This window comes from Ursus americanus, chromosome 22 (genome assembly GCF_024610735.1).
Source record: "Ursus americanus isolate L20-20 chromosome 22, mUrsAme1.1.p, whole genome shotgun sequence".
NCBI lineage: Eukaryota > Metazoa > Chordata > Mammalia > Carnivora > Ursidae > Ursus > Ursus americanus.
Genome location: NC_142148.1, coordinates 1,951,979 through 1,969,613, shown reverse-complemented (window position 1 = coordinate 1,969,613; position 17,635 = coordinate 1,951,979). Strand labels below are relative to the sequence as shown.

Below are 17,635 nucleotides of genomic sequence, written 5' to 3'. Positions count from 1 at the left end.
CCTGGTGGCCAGAAGAGCACCTGTCCTCCCGCAGGGCACGTCTCCCTGGACACGGCTGCTGCGCTGGGCTGCTCAGACACGGCTCTTCTGTCTGACGGCTGATGGGTGGTGGGCGATGAAGACAGGGTGCACACCTGTCCTGGGGCACCCAGCGCTGGTAGTGAGCAAGCAGGCAGGGGGCAGCAGGCACGGGACCCAGCGTGTCATCGCTTGCGGGGGGGCAGGGGCGGCTCCAGCACTACTTCCACGGCCCGAGGGGACAGCATGGAACGACGTGTGTCCCCAGCCCCAGCCCTGGCCGTTCATTCAGTGGCCTTGCCTGAAACCCTGTTGGGCGTGTGCTGCTCAGGGCAGAGCCAGGGAAGCCAGGACGTGGGAGACGGGAACAGAGATGGTCCTCACAGACTGGGGGAGGTGTGGGGGTGGGGAGGGGGAGGGGGATGAGGTAGGGGAGGGGTATGTGGAGGGGGAGGGGTATGAGGTAGGGGAGGGTATGTGGAGGGGGAGGGGTTAGGGTGGGGAATGATTTGCAGAGGGAGTGATGGAGGGGTATGGGAATGAGGGAGGGGTATTGGAGGGGAGGCGCTAAGGGTGGGGGAGGGGTATGGGGAGGGGAAGAGTATGTGGAGGGGGGAGGGGGGTACATTTCCAAATCATCACCCAAGATGTCTACTCAACTTGTGTCATCTTGCGTGGGTACAAACAGACTTCCTTGTGATGAGAACTTCGGGGACAGCAAAGATGCGTAGAGTCCCATGAGCTGTGGCCACCTTGGTGTCCGTCTCGTTTCATGACTCACTTACTCCAGACCAGGAAGTGTGCCCCAGTGTCACCTTCACTCACCTTGCCCGCCCCGCACCCCCAGGTCTGGCGAGCACCCGTCTGTCCTCTGTGTCCATGACCTCGGGGGGCGGGGTCTTCATTCAATTTTAACTGCAATCTTGTAATAAAGCGTCCGGGCCAACTCTGCTGTGTAGAGCCGAGCTTCCGTTGTGGTCCAGTTTGTTATGAAACGTTGTTATGGCCCCACCGCTTGATTTCCAAAAAAAAAAGAAGCTGTATTTTGTAAAGGTGTGCGGTTGACCCCTGAATGATGCAGGGTTGTTAGGGTGCTGGCCCTGGCACAGCCAGAAATCCGCATGTTAACTTCTGACTCCCCAAAAACCTAACTGCTACCAGCCCACTGTGGACCAGAACTTTACCAACAAGATCAACAGTCGATGAACACATATATTGTATGTTACGTGTGTTAACTGTATGCTTACAACAAAGTCCGCTAGAGGAAAGACAGTGTCGTTAAGGAAATCATAAGGAAGGGCAAATACTATACCGGATTTATCAAAAAACATCTGTGTACAAATGGACCGGCACTGTCTAAACCCGTGTCCAAGAGTCAACTGTATTCAAAGTTGAATTCCAATCTGTTAGTTTGACCTTATCCATCAGACCTTGTCAATCTCTGTGGTTTATTTTCCCACGGCTCCGAGAAGCCAGTGACCTTGCAGTTGGCGACCCCGTTCCCATCGGGTGCCCCTTATCATTGCAAGAGATTTGCTTCCTCTAAATGGAAGATGTACATCCTGTTTTTTTAATTCTTTATTGGAGTATAATTCACATGCAGTATTACATCAATCTCAGGTGTACAACGCACACCTGTCAGGTGACTGGACAATTATTTACGTTATGAAACGCACGTCACCGTCTGTCACCATACTGTACATCTTTTTAATTCTACTGTTGTCCTTTTTGTGTCCCAAAGACTAACGTTCTTACCCCGTCACCTGGTCCCCCGCCCCCTGGAGAACACAGAACTGTGAGCTTATCTCGCTCTTCCTCGGTCAGACCTCGATAACTTCCTCGGGAGTTGGGAGCCAGAGAAACGTTATTAAATTGTTTTTTCAACAACATCCCGCTTCTCTGTGAAAATACTGCTGTGTGTACGTAGCGCTGTAGCCATCTTGACAACTGGCTTCAGTGTGAAATTCAATGTGAGATCTGTGTCTCCGGGCTGGTCGGGTTCCTTCCTGCCCCTCAGAGACCGGGTCCTGTCCCCTGGTGCCTCCGTCGAAGGAGCGAGAAGATGGGACACGGGTGAAAACTTAGGGTGTAAACATGCCGGGTCCCAGCCTCTCTTCCCGCTGGACTCTGTGGCGTCTGCTCCCTTGTCCCTCCTGCATCTTTCCCCAGTCTGATGGCGGACACTAGCAGCGTTGGCATCAGGTCCGCGGCCATGTCCCACCATCGTTTCCAGTCTTCCTCAGCGGTGTTGGCGCTCTCTACCGTGTGTCCCACACTCCCTGCAGAGACTTCAACTTGCACCATTGTGTCTTCTCTGTCCCCGTTCCCGGTGGGCCACTAGACGGGTAGTTGGTGGCACGCCCTAACTCCCTGACTGCTGACTACCCTTCCGGTTCCCACAGTGGATAAAGCATTAGCTGTGGTCCCGACTCGAGAGACGGCCAAGTGCACAGAAATCCAGGGTGGGGTGAGCGTCAGTTGAGGGAGCGTGGCCCCTGCTCCCTGTGGCAGGCTGACAGGTCTCTTCTCTTGCTCCTCCTTCCAGATCCGGTCTGACAAAGACAACGACATCCCCATCCGGTACAGTATCACAGGCGTGGGCGCCGACCAGCCCCCCATGGAGGTCTTCAGCATCGACTCCATGTCTGGCCGGATGTACGTCACCCGGCCCATGGACCGGGAGGAGCGGGCCTCCTACCACGTGAGTACCTCCTACCTTTGGAGGGAGAACGTGGGCGTGAGCTGCCCTGGACTTGGCCGCAGGGCTGGGCACCACCCTGGGTGGCTCATTTTGTGCACTCGGGTGGGCCCAAGACATTGCACCTCTAACACGTCCCCGGGCAAAGCCAGCAAGGTCTGGACCACACCGGAAGGACACTTGGTCTAGAAGCTCTGGATCCACATGTGCTCCCAGGATCTGGTTACTCCTGATGGGGGAGGGGTCGCATGGCCGCCGGGCACACTCGGGCCCTTTTCCTAAAGCCAGCTCTGTCAGCAGCTCCATCCTCCGCTGCTCTGGGATAACGCTCCTGCAGCAGCTCCATCTCGGAGAAACAGACCTGAAAATCTAAGTTGCAGGCCTTGGCATCCAGGGCCTCCTGGCTCCTCCCCTGCTGGGGCTCACTGGCGCGGTGGCTCGGGAGAGGGGTCTCGGAGCTCAGGTGGAAACAGCGGGGTCTCGTGTCCTCCAGCCCAATGGCCAGTCCCCTGTCCCGGCCCTGCCTCCTCGCCCGCACCAGCTGGGGGTGGTACGAACTGGAGGCAGCGGTGAGGACCATGGCCCCCTCACCGGGTGGGAGGACTCAGGGGTTAGCGTGCGTGAAGCATGGAGGGCAGAACCCAGCGCTCGGTAAGGCCCATGTGCATGCTTGTAGTTGTCATCGTGAGAGCTGAACGCCCAGGGCCTCGGCTGTAATTTGGAAATGAAGACCATCATTTGAGAAGATGGAATTCTCAGCTTCTTGCCCTGATGTGGATGTAATCAGCCCAAATTTCACTTGACTTCAGCCCACGGTGCCAACTATGGCCCAACATGCTACTGCTCTCTGGTCATCTGCTCGGGGCCATCGGGCACCTGCTGGTACTAGTGGGGAGGCTCCATGTGGCATGGAGCCATCAGTCTGTCCATACCACATCCCCAGGCCCAAGAACAGAGCCGGGGCCTCAGGGGATGCACACTAGCCATTTACAGAGGGAGGGAGTTGGTGGAAGAGGTTGACCCCGTTGTTGACAATGGTGGCCTCCCCAAGGGACACCTGACACCCCATCAGAAGTAGGGTGCTAGGCTGATCGGACCTGGGAAAGCCCCAGTGGGGAGGCTGGTCCACCCTCTCTTAGTCACAGGGTTTCCTGTCTCAGACTTGTTGCCCAAGTCCCAGTGGGTTCAACTGCACAGAGGCTAGTGACATGGATGAGAAGGTTCTGCCCACCCTATGGTTTTCTCCAATAGTAGAGACACAGGTATGGAATCAAAGCTCTAGAAATTCCCAGTTCACTAGACCCAAACATCCCTCTACAGAGCAGCTTCCAAGAGATACCTTGCTCATACTTCCAGACTCTTACCTCTTGTGTTTCCCACTTCATCTCACATCCATCCACCCATCCATTCCTCCATCCATTCCTTCCTTCATCCGTCCATTCTTTAATCCATCTACACATCCATCCATCCATTTGTCCATTCTTTCCTTCCTTCACCCATCCATCTGCTCATCCATCCATCCACCCATCCACTGATCCATCCATCCGTCCATCCATCCATTTGTCCATCCATTCCTTCCTTCATCCACCCATCCACTGATCCATCCATCCATCCCTCCATTCATCCATTCTGTCCATGCATCTACCCATCCATCCATCCATCCATCCATCCAGGGAACATTTCTCAAGCATCTAGTATGTGTCAGGTCCTATGGTTGGCAGTAGGTCTCCAGTGATAACATGATTAAACATGGCCCCACTCTAGGGGAGCTGACCCTGTCCTGGGATTAAGAGGCATCAAAGCCCCTTGGCCTGAAGCCCTTAAGAAAGGCTGTGTCCCCAGATTCTTCAGCTGCCGGACCACAGGCCTTGAGAGGAGTGGGTGTAGATACTGACACCCCTGTGCGTCCTGCGCTAGAGACGCCATTGGAAATGGGCATGTGGCTGCCATCCTGACTGCCTCTCAGACCGTGCGAGCCAGGGTCAGGGAGAAGGAGATACAAGGGAAATAGATTGTGTTGTTAGCTGGTTGGAAAAACCAGCGTCCCTTGGATGCATGAGTATCTAAAGGAAAATCATCACATCTTTTCTGAGCCAGGCTGATGATTTTGTTCATGGGGCTACGGAATGTGGAGGAAACACGCGACATAGGGACCCGGGGAGCAGGTGGCCTCTGACACTCGGGCGCACTTGGCCGCTGGCTTCCAGGCAGGCAGTTCCAGGGGTGCCTTCCCCCGAAGGGGCTCCCGGGAGCCTCCTCCCAGGCACTGGTGAATTAAGGCGTGGTCCTTCCCACACCAAACACTTACCAGGGGCCAGACGGTGGGGACGGACCACCCCTCCTCCCTGCCCTTCTCTCTCCCTCCCTCCCTGTGGCCTGTCTACCCTCCCAGAGGCACCTGCCCCTTCTAGAATGCCTTGTTCCAGGCACTTGTGCCCCGGAGTCTAAGGGGATGCTCAGCCGGTGCTGGGGGACGAGCGAATGTTTCCAGCAAGTGAGAAGAAAAGGAAGGCGGGCTGCTGGCTTGCCACCTCGCCCCCTGGTCAGGGCTCCCTCTGCCCTGCAGTCTTCGTCCCTGATGACCCGATGACCTCAAGAGCCCCCTCTGGCATGGAAGGCTTTGTCTCCGAACGGCCCCACGGAGAGGCCACTTGCTGATGCCCATGTTCACCTCGTTCAGGATTAGACAGATCCGTCTTTAGTTATCGCGGTGGCTTAGATAGAGCCCCTCCTCCTGGGCCTGAGGAGCCCCACGCCTCTCCAGAGGCCTGCCGGTGGGGCTGGCCCCAGGCGGCTCTGGTGTCTGCTGGAATGTCACACGGTTGCTTCAGCGGTTTGGGGATGGGGAGCTCTCGGAGGGGCACCTCTCCTGCCTTCCTTGGGCTCCAGCGACCCCTGCTGTCCCCAGTACGGGTGCCTTCTCTGGCTGTTTCTTTTAATTTTTTATTATGTTACGTTAGTCACCATACATCTGGCTGTTTCTTATGGACCTTCCAGACTGAACAAAAGCCTTTGTCATAAACCCTGGGCCAGGCTGCCCTGCGGTGCCCGCCGCTCTGCGTGCCATGGCCCTGGTGAGCCGGGCAGGAAGGGGTGCCCCAGACTAGGTCCGGCTCAGCTCTTGAGGTCAGGACGGCTAGAGTCCAGGTCCCGGTGCAGAATGAAGTGGGGGGCCCTCATCTGGACTAAGGATTTCAAGACAGTGACAGCAGAGCATTTAACCACACACGGTCCCTCCCGAGCGTGGGGCCCGCGGGCTGTGCGGTCTCAGGCTGTGAGACCGGCCCTCTCTGGGGACGGGCAGCGCTGGCATGGTGTCAGCCAAGCCTGATTCGGAGGGCGCGGCCCCAGCGCCTGCTGACGGCAGATCCACCCGAGAGAACCCACACCGAGTGGGAAGGCTCTCCCTCTCACTTTATTTTAATTACTTTTGAAACCTTGAGCTCAAAAGGAGACCTGCTTTTGGTGTTTCTGGTGAACTGCTTCTCCTCGGCATTTCACACCAAAGTGAGCCCTGGAAGTCCCAGCTCCCTGGCAAGGGTCCGGCTCAGCCCTCCTGCCGCCCACCGGAGCAACCGGGGCCGCCGCCGGCGGACACGGCTCAGCCCAAGGCGCAAGGCCACTCCAGGGAGTGAGTGTCGCCTACCTGCCCCCTGCTCACGGGCAGGATTGTCGACCCACCAAGTGCCGAGGCAGCGGCCGGCGTCCTGCACAGCGGCCTAGCCCTCGTGCGCCTCTCACGCTCACCTCCATTTCTGTTTGTTCCTTTTGCCCGATGTGACTCCAACGCCTCGCTCGGCACCCGTTCTGCCCAGGAGACGCGGGGCGTCCACAGCTCCCTCAGAAAACTGGGGGCCACGGGCTGGCAGTCCCCAGGGATCTGGAGTGGCCTGCTGGGCCTGGAGGGGAGGCCGCTGGCCCTCTCCAAGGGTGCCTGCAGGCCACAGCCCCTCCTCACCCAGGCCGGCCGGAGAGGAAGCAGGGAACTTTGTTGTGGGGGACCGTCCACCTGTCTCTGCACACTCGGCTCCGTGTCTGGGCCTCCGGGCGACCTGCTCACCTCCAGACACTCAGCACACGTTCTTTCTGTCCCCCGCCACGCGCTGAGCTTCCATCTCAGGAGATGAGAAATCCAGCCAGGCCGAGGTGTATTGAGTGTTTCCTGCTCGCCCGTCGTGAACCGGGAAACGTTCTCCATGGGGCTGCCCCCCTCAACCTCCTCAGACCCCATCACAGAAGCGAGGACGGTCTCCCAGGGCCACCCCTGGCTGCCACCTCCAGCGGTGTGACCCCTAGCCCCCGTGAGGTGACAAGTCGGCGGGACCCAGATCGGAGGAACGGCCAGATCCATTTGCCGAATTCTGGATTGAAAGCTCATGTTCCGTCTTTCAGCTCTCTGTCCCACCGTGGCAAAGCCCTCGAGAACTCCCGTCCTCCCCAGGGCCGGGAAGCCGCTCTAGGCCATCCTACCCCTCTCCGAAGACTCAGGCGTGAGCCCCTCTCAGGGCTGCCACCTCGTAGGACGCCCACCAGAGCCTTTGGGGCAGCTGAGCCAGCCTTCAGTGTTAGCTCCCTCTGCTGAGTAACAAGCCAGCACAAGCTTAGCACTTAAAATCACGCCCATTTCCGGGCTCGTAGGTCAGGAAGGCCAGTGGGCTCTGCCTTGGGATCTCAGAAGGTGGAAATCAAGGTGAGGCCTACTGGAGGCGTCTGCTTCCTGCTCATCCAGGTTCTGGCGGATCCAGATCCCCCCTTTCCTCACTGGCTGTCAGCTGGGGCCCCTCTCCCCCCTCAAGACACCCGCATTCCTTGACCCGCGGTCCCCTCCACTCTCAGGCCAGCAGCTGTGCCCTGAATCTGCCCTCACCTCCCGCTTCCGACTCCCGTGCACCTGCCCGCCAGGGCAGCACCGTGAGTTCAGAGCCACGAGGCCACCCCGTCCCACCCAGACATTCCCCCCCGTCTAAATGTAGCCCGCTCACGGGGTGCCCCCCCCTTGCGTCCACCTCTGGGGCTCCACACCCCACACCCTCAGGCACTTCGACCACGTCCCCTACCTGAGCGCAAGCTGATGGACTGTGACACGGGTCACTCTGAGACCAACAGCACATCGGCGATCAAATGCACGAAACAAAGAGTAGTCACGTTTGCTTTTGCCGGATGATTCTCTAGAAGGTTCTTTTGAGGGTTCCATAAACAGACCTGCTACTGAGTGTTGCCACTGCTCTCGTCTTGGGCAAATTCCCTAATCTTCCTGCGCCTCACTCGCACCATCTCTGAAATAGAGATCGGGACGACACTGGTCGCAGGCGCTCGTGAACGCTGAGGCGGGTGCCCCACACGGGCTCCGGGGGCCTTGCCCAGCCCTGAGCAGGCACACGCCGGTGCTGGCGATGGCAGGATGTCTCCAGGGCCCGCGTGGAGTGCTCTGCCGTCTAAACCTCAGGAGGAGAATGGTGGCCCGCAGTTCAGACACGAAGCGGAGGGAGCCCCTGAGAGGTGGCAGGTGCGCACTGGTTCCTCCCTGCTCCTGTCCCCACGGAGACGCACCACCAAGCCGCTGAGCTGGTGTTTGCCCGTCTCCCTCCCGTGGTGAGAAGGGACAGACCTCCTGCTCACGGCGTCGCAGAGGCAGGAACTCCCTTTTGCATGAGATGCACAGGTTTGCAGGTCACAGAAGGCACCCACGGACGGCTTCCCTGGTGCATCTCGTCTCTCCACCAAGACAGGACCCCCCCCCCAAAGCCCACAGCGCATGCCCAGCCTGAGAGGTGAATGGCGGTGGGGAGCCTTGGAGACTGCCCACAGAAGCCCAAACGTCATGGAAAGTGTGGGGATGGGGTAGGGGTGAGACAGGAGGAGCCCCGCCCTCCCCGCTGGGCCGCCGCCCCTGCTGCTGACAACACTGAAGCCAGCAGTGTCGCTCCAGTGAGAAGACGCTACCGTTAATTGTAGCTCACGAGTACCTTTTCTCGGCGGCTTCTTGACCTCAGACTCTGCGCGCGGCTGCGTTTGACAAGATGAAGGATCGCCCGGCCGCCACTGGAAGAGCTTCCACAGCAGGATGGGGGGCGGGGGCCGAAACAGCGAGGGGGGCCGCACGACCGTTCAACATGGTGCTTGGAGCCGAAGTGCCAAGTGTGCAGTCATTTCTGGCACCAGGGGCCGAGGACCCCCAGGAATCAGCCTACTCTGTGTCCTTGCGACAACGCGGGTCACCTCCTAGGGGAAGCCAGCCTGGAGCTTCTCAAACAGCCCACTTCAGGGGTAAAATTCCACTCTGGGCTGTCGGGACTGAACCAAAGCGCCGGGGCTGCTGTAGACACTGTCGGCCCGAGCCTCCCTGGGGCAGGCAGAGCGGCCATGACACGGGGCACGAAGGAGGACAGGATTGTGTGCCCCCCCCCAGCCCGTAGACATGTCCCACCCACAGGCCTCAAGCACGCGCTCCTCTCGCACCCTCGGTGTGGCTCTGTCTTGTGGCATAGACCTCGAGGTCCGATGTGAACAGCTTGCAAGGTGATGAGATGTCAGTAGAGGGACATGTGACAGTCACAGCTCTGATGTGGACAGACCTTGGGCACACCCTTTCCACCCCTTGGTTCTCCCCTAAATCCCAGGTCCCACATGACCCCTCCCCAGCCCCCAAGTTCCATGTGCCTTCTCTTCCTTCTTGGTGTCCATCTGCCTTCTCGATGAGAAGCCCCAGGGCTGGGCCGTGTCTGTGCCCCTGAGCGATAATCCAGTGTCCAGCCGGTGCCTGGTACGTGGACGCCCTTGACAGATCCTGGTGGACTGGATGAATTAATGAAATGAATGAATGAGTAAAAAATCCAAACATTGGGGCACCTGGGTGGTTCAGTCAGTGAAGCGTCGGACTCTTGGGTTCAGCTCAGGTCATGACCTCAGGGTCCTGGGATCAAACCCCACGTCAGGCTCTGTCCTCAGTGGGGAGTCTGCTTGTCCCTCTCCCTCCCCTCTGCTCCTCCCCTGCTCACTTTCTCTCTCTCTCTCTCTCTCTCTCTCACACACACACACAAATGGATAAATATAAAATCTTTACCCAAAAAAAAATCCAAAAATTAAGGGTCCTCTCCTAGCCCCTTCCCCGTTTCCCCAGAGGAGAACACCAAGGCTCAGAGAAGTTTTGTGGCATGTCCTGGGCTCACCCCCTGCCAAGACTGTCCCTGGAGGGGCCCAGGCCCTTACGTCAGTGCCAGCCCCGAGCTGTGGGCCAGCAGGAACCTGCCCTGGGCTACCGCCAAGGCTGACGGTGTCTGTGCTGCTTTCCAGCTCAGAGCACATGCAGTGGACATGAACGGCAATAAGGTGGAGAACCCCATCGACCTGTATATTTACGTCATCGACATGAACGACAACCGCCCAGAGTTCATCAACCAGGTCTACAACGGCTCCGTGGACGAGGGCTCCAAGCCAGGTGAGGCCCCGGGCCCGCGGAGCGGGAGGCGGCGGGAGAGGGGGCCCCATGCCTGGGGAGCCCTGACGGCCCCACGGGCCTCCCCCACAGAGCTGCTCATGTGGCAGGTGCATGCCATGTGCCCGCTGCAGGCCGCACGCGACCCCCGGAGCAGGGCCCCTGCTTCATGGACTCCACGGTGCGGAGGGGGGTGCAGACAAAAGCCAAGCTAAAGCAAGTACAGACGCCACAGCACAGGTAGTAAGGTTCGGAAGGAGCCCAGGGGCGCGGAGGGTCGTGGAGGCACCTGTAAATCAGGGAGGGCCCCTCTGTGGAGGTGACCTGTCGGCCGAGAGCTGAGGCGTGACAAGGAGCCATTTCGAGAGAAGGTCTGGGCTGGGGGGGGGGGGGTGTTGGAAGGGAGCCTGGGGAAGGAAAAGGCATGGGCAGAGGTCCTGAGACAAGAGACAAGGTCAGAGAGAAGACCCGCCATCCGAGGTCTCCCGGGCCACACTTTCCATTTTATCCCAAGCCCTGTAGGAAGCCCACGAGGAGGCCAGACTCCCACGGCCTCAAGCGGTGAGCCCATGTGCCCGCAGGCCTCAGTTCCCCTCAGAGCTGACCTAAGCGCCAGTGTTCCCCCAGACTTCAGTTTGGCATAAATGATGTTGACCACATGACCGTGCGCCACAGCCCTTGCTAAGCACGTCTCTGCAGGGCACCTTCCCTCTCCCCTTTACCCAGGACGAGCCTCAAGGTCCCAGGAGGTGTGGGGGGGCCAGAACCTCCAGCCGATGCTAGACCTGGCCTGGGGACCAGCAGCAGCACCTGGGAATGCAGTAGAAATCTAGAGCCTCTCAGCGTCCCCCCCCCCCACCCCCGTGATTCAGTCTCTGTAGGTGGGGCCTGGGGTGTGGGCGGGTTTCCGTGCATACCCCAGTTTGAGCAGTGCAGCCCTGCGCTCCTGTCTCCTGCGGGCATAGGGCAGCGTCCCTGGGCCAGCTGCCCTGGCCGGGGTTGGGCAGGTGGAGCTGAGCCGAGCACCCCCGGGGCTGCCAGGAGTAGCCACGGAAGTGCAGGACGCCCAGTGACACGGGAGGGTCAGAGGAACAACATTTTCACGCATCCCTGTGCGCCATGCAGCACCTGGGAGCCGCCTACAGTGGCAAAGTACTCCTGTCGTCCTGAACCTCAGGTGTCCCCGGGCGTCTGTAGTTGAGCGGGTGACCCCACCCCGGTGGCCTGGCAACTACCCCGTCCCGGGAGGGCGTCCGGGCTCCTGGGAAGGCTTGTGGCTCTGGGCACACTGTCGCTCGAGCTCCGGGAGCCTGGAGCCCAGCCGGCTTCCCGCTTGCCGGGAGGGAGCGCCGTGCTCGGAGGGGTCAGCCGCATCCCACACGGCCCGCAGCCCACGGCGGGGCGGCCAGGGCAAGCATTTATCATCGCTTCTCTGCCGGGAGCAGGTTGTCGTAGCTCCGTCTCCAGGGGCTGCTTTCCCAACAAGGTGAATTGTGTTTGCGATTGATTGTCACGGAATCACGAGATGCAGGCCAGCCTGGTGTCAGTGAAGGGAACGGGATGTGCCATTATTGCTGCCCGCTCCTTGGGCAGCTCCTCCCCACAGTCCCTTGAGCAGGGGCAGGCGGCCGGCAGACAAATTAGCTGCAAGCAGCCAGCTCCTTAGGCAGCCAGGGGTGGGGGCGCGGGTATTGGGCTGGGGTGGGGGGCTTGCTTGTTAACACGGATGTGGTGGGCCTCTCTCCCCACGACCCAGCACACTCTGTAAATGCGCCTGGATATCACAAATCAAACCTCCCACGGTCTTATTTTAAAACGAATCGATGGAGAAAGTATTCCCAGATGTGTAACTGGCTTTACTCGTTAGGATAACAAAAGCAGCAAATTGCTGTGTCTCCTCCTCAAAATCCTGATAAACCTTTAAGCCTGGAGATTGGAGCAGCCCCCCCCTCCCCCCCCCCCCCCCGCCCCATCGCCCCAGCTCCACCCGGCCGCTTGGAATGCCGAGCATGGCCTGGAAGCCCGGAAGGCTGGTGTGGATCCCAAGACGGGTCCTCTATTCCCGTTCACTCCTGTGCCTTTCACGGACCGTTTGCACTAGGTGTGGACTGACTTTCAGGGTCCCTGGGGGACCCCGCATCTGTCTCTGATCCCGGTACAGCCCTCAGAGGGGAACGGGGACGCCGCAGCTTCATGCAAGGCCTGGGGCGGAGCGGTGCCATGCTGCTCACTCACGTGCCTGGTCAAGGGCAAGTTGACCCCAAACAAACCGTGCCACGGCATCCTTGAGCAGAAGCGCCAGAAACAGTCTCCGCGATGTCCTGCCTTGCGTCAGTTAGTCACCGTAATAGAAGGTTTCACATGGCGTCTTTGCGGGGTAAGGAAAACCTATCACCAGAAATTAGTCACTATTCTCTGGCATGATGGGCTAAGGGAAGATTTCAGATGCCCATTCTAAGAGAAAACAAATGGAAAGATGTATTAAACATTGACTCATCAGATAAAAATCTTCTAAGGGTTGGGTGGTTCGTTTAGGGACATGAGCGAAGTGACTCAGGGCTGGGTCCCAGGGGGACCCCGCGCTCACTCCACATTCTTCCCCAGCCCCGGCGCCCCACCACGGTATGAAGTCCTCTTTGGTGCTGCTGGTGCTGCTGGATGGGACAGGCTCGGAGGGTGTGGAAATACCAGGGTGGCCCGTCCTGTTTGGTGCAGCCATGATCATTGTGGTTTGGGGTCAAGAGTGTCTTCTACTCCGATCTCAGCTGTTAAATCTCCAGGTTTCCAAAACCCACCTCGAAAGCCCCCTGGAAAAGGGAATGCATTGGCTCACATAACTGCCGAGTCCAGAGACGGGCGGCAGCCTCAGTGCCGTGGCCAGAGTGGGACCCGCTGGGGCCTTGCTTGCCACGGTCCGACTCCCCTCTCCTTGGTGCTGGCTCGTTCTCTGGGAAGCTCTCTCTTCCTGTGGACAAGACGCCTCAGTAGCCGCAGACGTGACCGTGAGCTGCGGACAGCCCCGGGAGAGGGACCTCTTCTTGCTGGAGTCCAGCAGGAGCCCCAGCAGATCCCCAGGATCTGGCTGGGGTGGCGTGCCCATCCTGAGGCAGTCCCCACAGCCAGGGCATGGACTGTGAGCCTCTTTCAAGCACGAACAGAGTCCGGTTCTAGACCCCTCCAAGTCATAGGGTCTGAGCCTGTGGTGGGTGTGGATCCCCCAAGGAAAACCAGATCATTGCTCCAGAAAAGGGGGCTGGGTACCAGGAAGGTGCAAACAGCAGACATCCACCATACGCAGTGTAAGAAATAATAGAGACACCCCACGAACCTTCACCCATTTCCACCAGTGGGAACAGCTCACAGAACCATCATGCATGATCACGCCAGGACGCGGACACTGGTGCAATCCGCAGACCTCACTCAGAGGCCAGCAAGTTTACCTGCGTGCGCCCAAGCAGGCATGTGTATACGTGCTTCCATGCAGTGTCACCATGCATGTGGATTCCTGTGACCATGGTCAAGCAGCTGGACGCCTCCATCAGGAGGGCCCCTGTGCTGCCTTTTAGACAGGAGCTCTTCCCTCCTCCACCACCCACCCACCTACCATCCCCTACCCCTGCCAGGCACTGCTCTAAGACCTCCCTACAGATTCAGTTCCTTAATCCTACGACAACCCTATGGGATAAGCACTTTTCTTTTCCCCACTTTGGAGATAAGGGAATGAAGGCGTAGAAAGGAGGCAGTCTGACTCGTGAGCCACAGTGCTAACGATTGTAGACTGCTTCCCCTCCCCAGTCTGTGTCAGGAATGCATTTGGCCGCAAGTCGCAGAAAACCCAACTTGTACCAGTAGGAGTTTGGGGGACAACTTGAAGCTGTCCGTGCCTCCCCCTCTTGTTTCTCAACACATGGTCACAAAATGGCTGTTGGACCTCCAAGCATCCCATCCACTATCAGGCGGAAGGAAGGAGAAGGAAAGAGAAAGACAGAATGTAGCATGGGCAGTGTCCCCCTAGAAAGGTACATGTTGTATGTGAGAATGCCTTTCTCCAGGATAGGAAAATATGAACCCCACCCTCAAGGAGTCCATTGTCCAGTTGAGGAACCCAGAAATCCGTATGCCACGTACGTGCCAATGGGTGGTACAGATGCACAGCCCGGCAAAGGCAGAGAAGCAAACATCCCAGGCCCTCAGGAAAAAAAGCATTTTCCTACCCCAGGGCCTTTGCACATGCTGTGCCCTCAGCCTGGACGTCCTCCCCCAGTCGCTGTGACGCTGGCCCCTTTTCCTCCCTCAGCTCACATATCACTTCTTCGGAGGTGTCTGTCCTGCCTGCTTTCCGTTAATACTCCTTAACTCATAGAGTTAGTTACTCGGTGTGTGGCCAGCTTGCTGTCTGTTCTCTGGGGACGAAGGCAGTTCTCGGTGAGCCCCAGCCTTCGCCTGGCCCTATAGAGCCCACCCGGTGCTCAGGACAGGCCCGGGTCCCGCGTCCTGGAGCTCGGAGCCACTCGACCATCAACTCTACGAGGCAGGCTTCTCGAACCTTGCACGGAAAGAGTAATAATCCACAGTGATGATCTTTTAACTAAAAAAGGCTTTAATTGGAATTCTTGATTTCCCTAACCCCTTGTAATTGTGCAAGGGCCTATATTATAAATTTTGAAATTAATGTCACCTTAAAATATTAAATAGCAGAGAAATCTATAGGCTGAAAATGAAGTCAAAGAAACCTTCATCTAGATAATGCAGAGTTTTTGCTTAAATAGATTATTCTATTAGTGGCCCGTTTATTTATTTATTTATTTCTGTGCCGGCGGCGGTCTCCCTGAGACGAGTGCCACGGGCTAGTGCACAGAGGGCGCCAGATACTTGAAAGTCATCTGAATATTAAGAATTTAAATCTTTAGCCTCAGTGATTTGAGCAGAAAGCCAATTATGGGGCTGAATTAGTTTTCAAATTAAACTGCAGTTTAAGGCTTGTGAAATTAATCCTTTAAGGCGGACGGCAGCGCTCGAACATGAATTCCGCTGGAGAGCCGACGCTCCGCGTTCTCCCCTTTTCCTGTTGGTGCAGCCGGTAGAGACGGCCCGCACCTCGGGCGGCAGCAGCATCCCCACGTAGATGAAAACACAATCCTGAGGTTCTGTTCCGTTTCCCAAGAAAAATGGAAACCTCGCTGCTGGCAAGAGAGCCGGAGGAGGCGCCCAGAGAAAGCCCTGGAAGGATGCTTCGCTCCAGACCCGGGGAACGGGACGCAGCTTCACTCACACGTGGCTGCAGATGTGAGCTGCTGGTGTGAGCGCTTCCTCTGTGCAGCCCCTCCCCCGCCCCGTCCTGGACCGCGGCCAAATGGCTTCCACGGATGCACCGTGGGATGCACCGTGTGCACTCCGTGTGATTGGGGTCACTGGGGCTCAAGGTGGTGTGTGGACTCAGGCTGGAGGAGGCAGGAAGGCCAGGAGCACACCCTGCAGGCCAGGGCCCCGCCGTCCAGACACTCGGGGACAGGCCCTGCTCACGCCCCAGGCAGCAGCTCACAGGCAGCTCTTCTGCCCCCCGGGACTCCACAGGGGACGCCTAGCTTCCAGAAGAGGACCCCCAGCCTCCAGAAAGCTCAGTGATGGTGTGGAACCAGGCCCCGGGAGCGGCAACTGGGGTCTGATCCGGATTGAGCCCTGCCAGTCCCACCTTGAGCCCAGCTTGGCCTCAGAAGTCACCCAAGGCCACAGAAAGGCATCTGGTGGGAAGGTCTGTCTTCTCGTGTCTTGTCAGCCAGGGGGTCAGCCGTGCCCACCTCAGCCCCAGCTTAATCCGTGTACTGGGTGGAATGGTGCCCCCCAGATTTGGGTCCACCCAGAACCTCGGAATGCGGCCATACTGGGAAACAGGATCTTTGCAGACATAATTAGTTAAGACAAGCTCTGATCCACTAGGACTGGTGTCCCTTTTAAGAAGGAGAGATTAGGACCAAGGCAGACACCTTAATTTTGGACTTCAAGCCTCCAGAACTGGGAGATAATAAAGTTCTCTTGCTTCGAGCCATGCCCTTGGCCTGGCACGCCTCCCCACCCCTCCTGCACCTTCTCCGTGCCCAATGAAAGGCCGCAAGCTGACTAGTGGATGTTCCAGAGACCACCCACCCTGCCCGAGCCTTGCAGGAGGGTGCAAGGTCACGGCCATCAGCCACTGCCTGTCGGGGCCCAGCTCTAGAGCCGGGTGTGGGGTCCATCCACCCAACCCCAGCACAGAAGGGCACGGAGGAGGCCACAGCGTCTACTGCAGGCTGAGGACCACCAGGACTCAGGGAAAAGAACCCGGTGACCAAGGCTGGAGCGGGGGTCAGGAGGGGAAGCCATCGTGTGTCAGGAGCAGACGGCAGCACAGGGACCCACAGCTCCGGGCCCAGGCGGGGTGCAGCCCAGGTTAGAGCCCGGCCCCAGGTCAGTACACGTCCTGTGCCAGCTGGGTGGACACACACACACGGGGTCTAGACCATGCACAGACAGGGAGGCAGGCCACCTCCCCCAGGAGGCCCGCCAGGCTCTCAGAAAGGAATTCCGCCGGCATCTTCCCATCTCCTCTGGCCCTGGTTCTGCTCCAGGGCCTGGAACACTCCTATTTTGTCTCTGCTGTTCCATAGACCTGGTCCCTTTCCCACTCACGGCAGGGCGCTCCCATGACACCCGTCGGCCGCCTGACCATGGAATGGCATCCCAGCCGGGCTTTCAGAATCTCTTCTTCTTGAGAGAAACCAAGTCATGATTTAGGCTCTAAGCACAAAGTCACACCTTCTGTTTCTCGGCTGCCTTTTTTCTTTTTCTATCGTCCCTTTTTTTTTTTAAGTAATATTTTACTTTCTGAGAAACAAGTGATAGCCTTGAAGGAGCCATGGAGGATACAGAGAAAATCACAGAGGAAAACTCAAACTCCCACCTACAGTGCCGCTCTCAGGGACTGCGCATCCGTCACACGCCCTCTGGCCTTCTCGCCTTTGCATAAACATGTTGTTACTTTAGAGATCGGGGTCACCGAACAGTCTAGAGACCTCGTTTTTTTCCGGTGAGCCGCACATAGGTCATGAAAATTTCAAATATCGTTAAGTACCCGTCTAGAACATTTTAATGGCTTCACACTACTCCATGATAGCAAAGTTATAACAACATCATGACTTATTTAACCAACACCCTGCTGGCCTACTGTTACTATCGTTCACTGATTATGCTCATGGCTTGTCTTTACCACCAGATGTGAGCCTCATGGGTCAGGGGTTTTTCCACTTGAACTTTTTGTTTGCTATCACTGCGGATGCGCACCCAGCGTGCGACCTGAGACAGAGCCCCGCACCCTTAGGCTCCCCTGACGGTGACGTGGAAATGAGCAAAGCCCACCCCGGTGAGAGCCACAAAGGCTGTTTACCCAGAGCCGGCCGGAGCCGGGGGGTCAGCCCCCGCCACCTGCATTGAGCAAAGACTCCAAGATG

The 17,635-nt window shown here is 58.0% G+C and overlaps 1 protein-coding gene across 1 annotated transcript in view; it reads left to right on the top strand.

Moving 5' to 3' along the window:
* Positions 1–17,635, top strand: part of CDH4 (cadherin 4) — a 532,131-nt gene that overhangs the window by 469,231 nt on the left and 45,265 nt on the right. The window contains exons 5-6 of the mRNA XM_045795334.2: positions 2,564–2,719; positions 10,010–10,154. Coding sequence (XP_045651290.2) covers positions 2,564–2,719; positions 10,010–10,154 — 301 coding nt within the window. The remainder of the gene's footprint in view (positions 1–2,563; positions 2,720–10,009; positions 10,155–17,635) is intronic.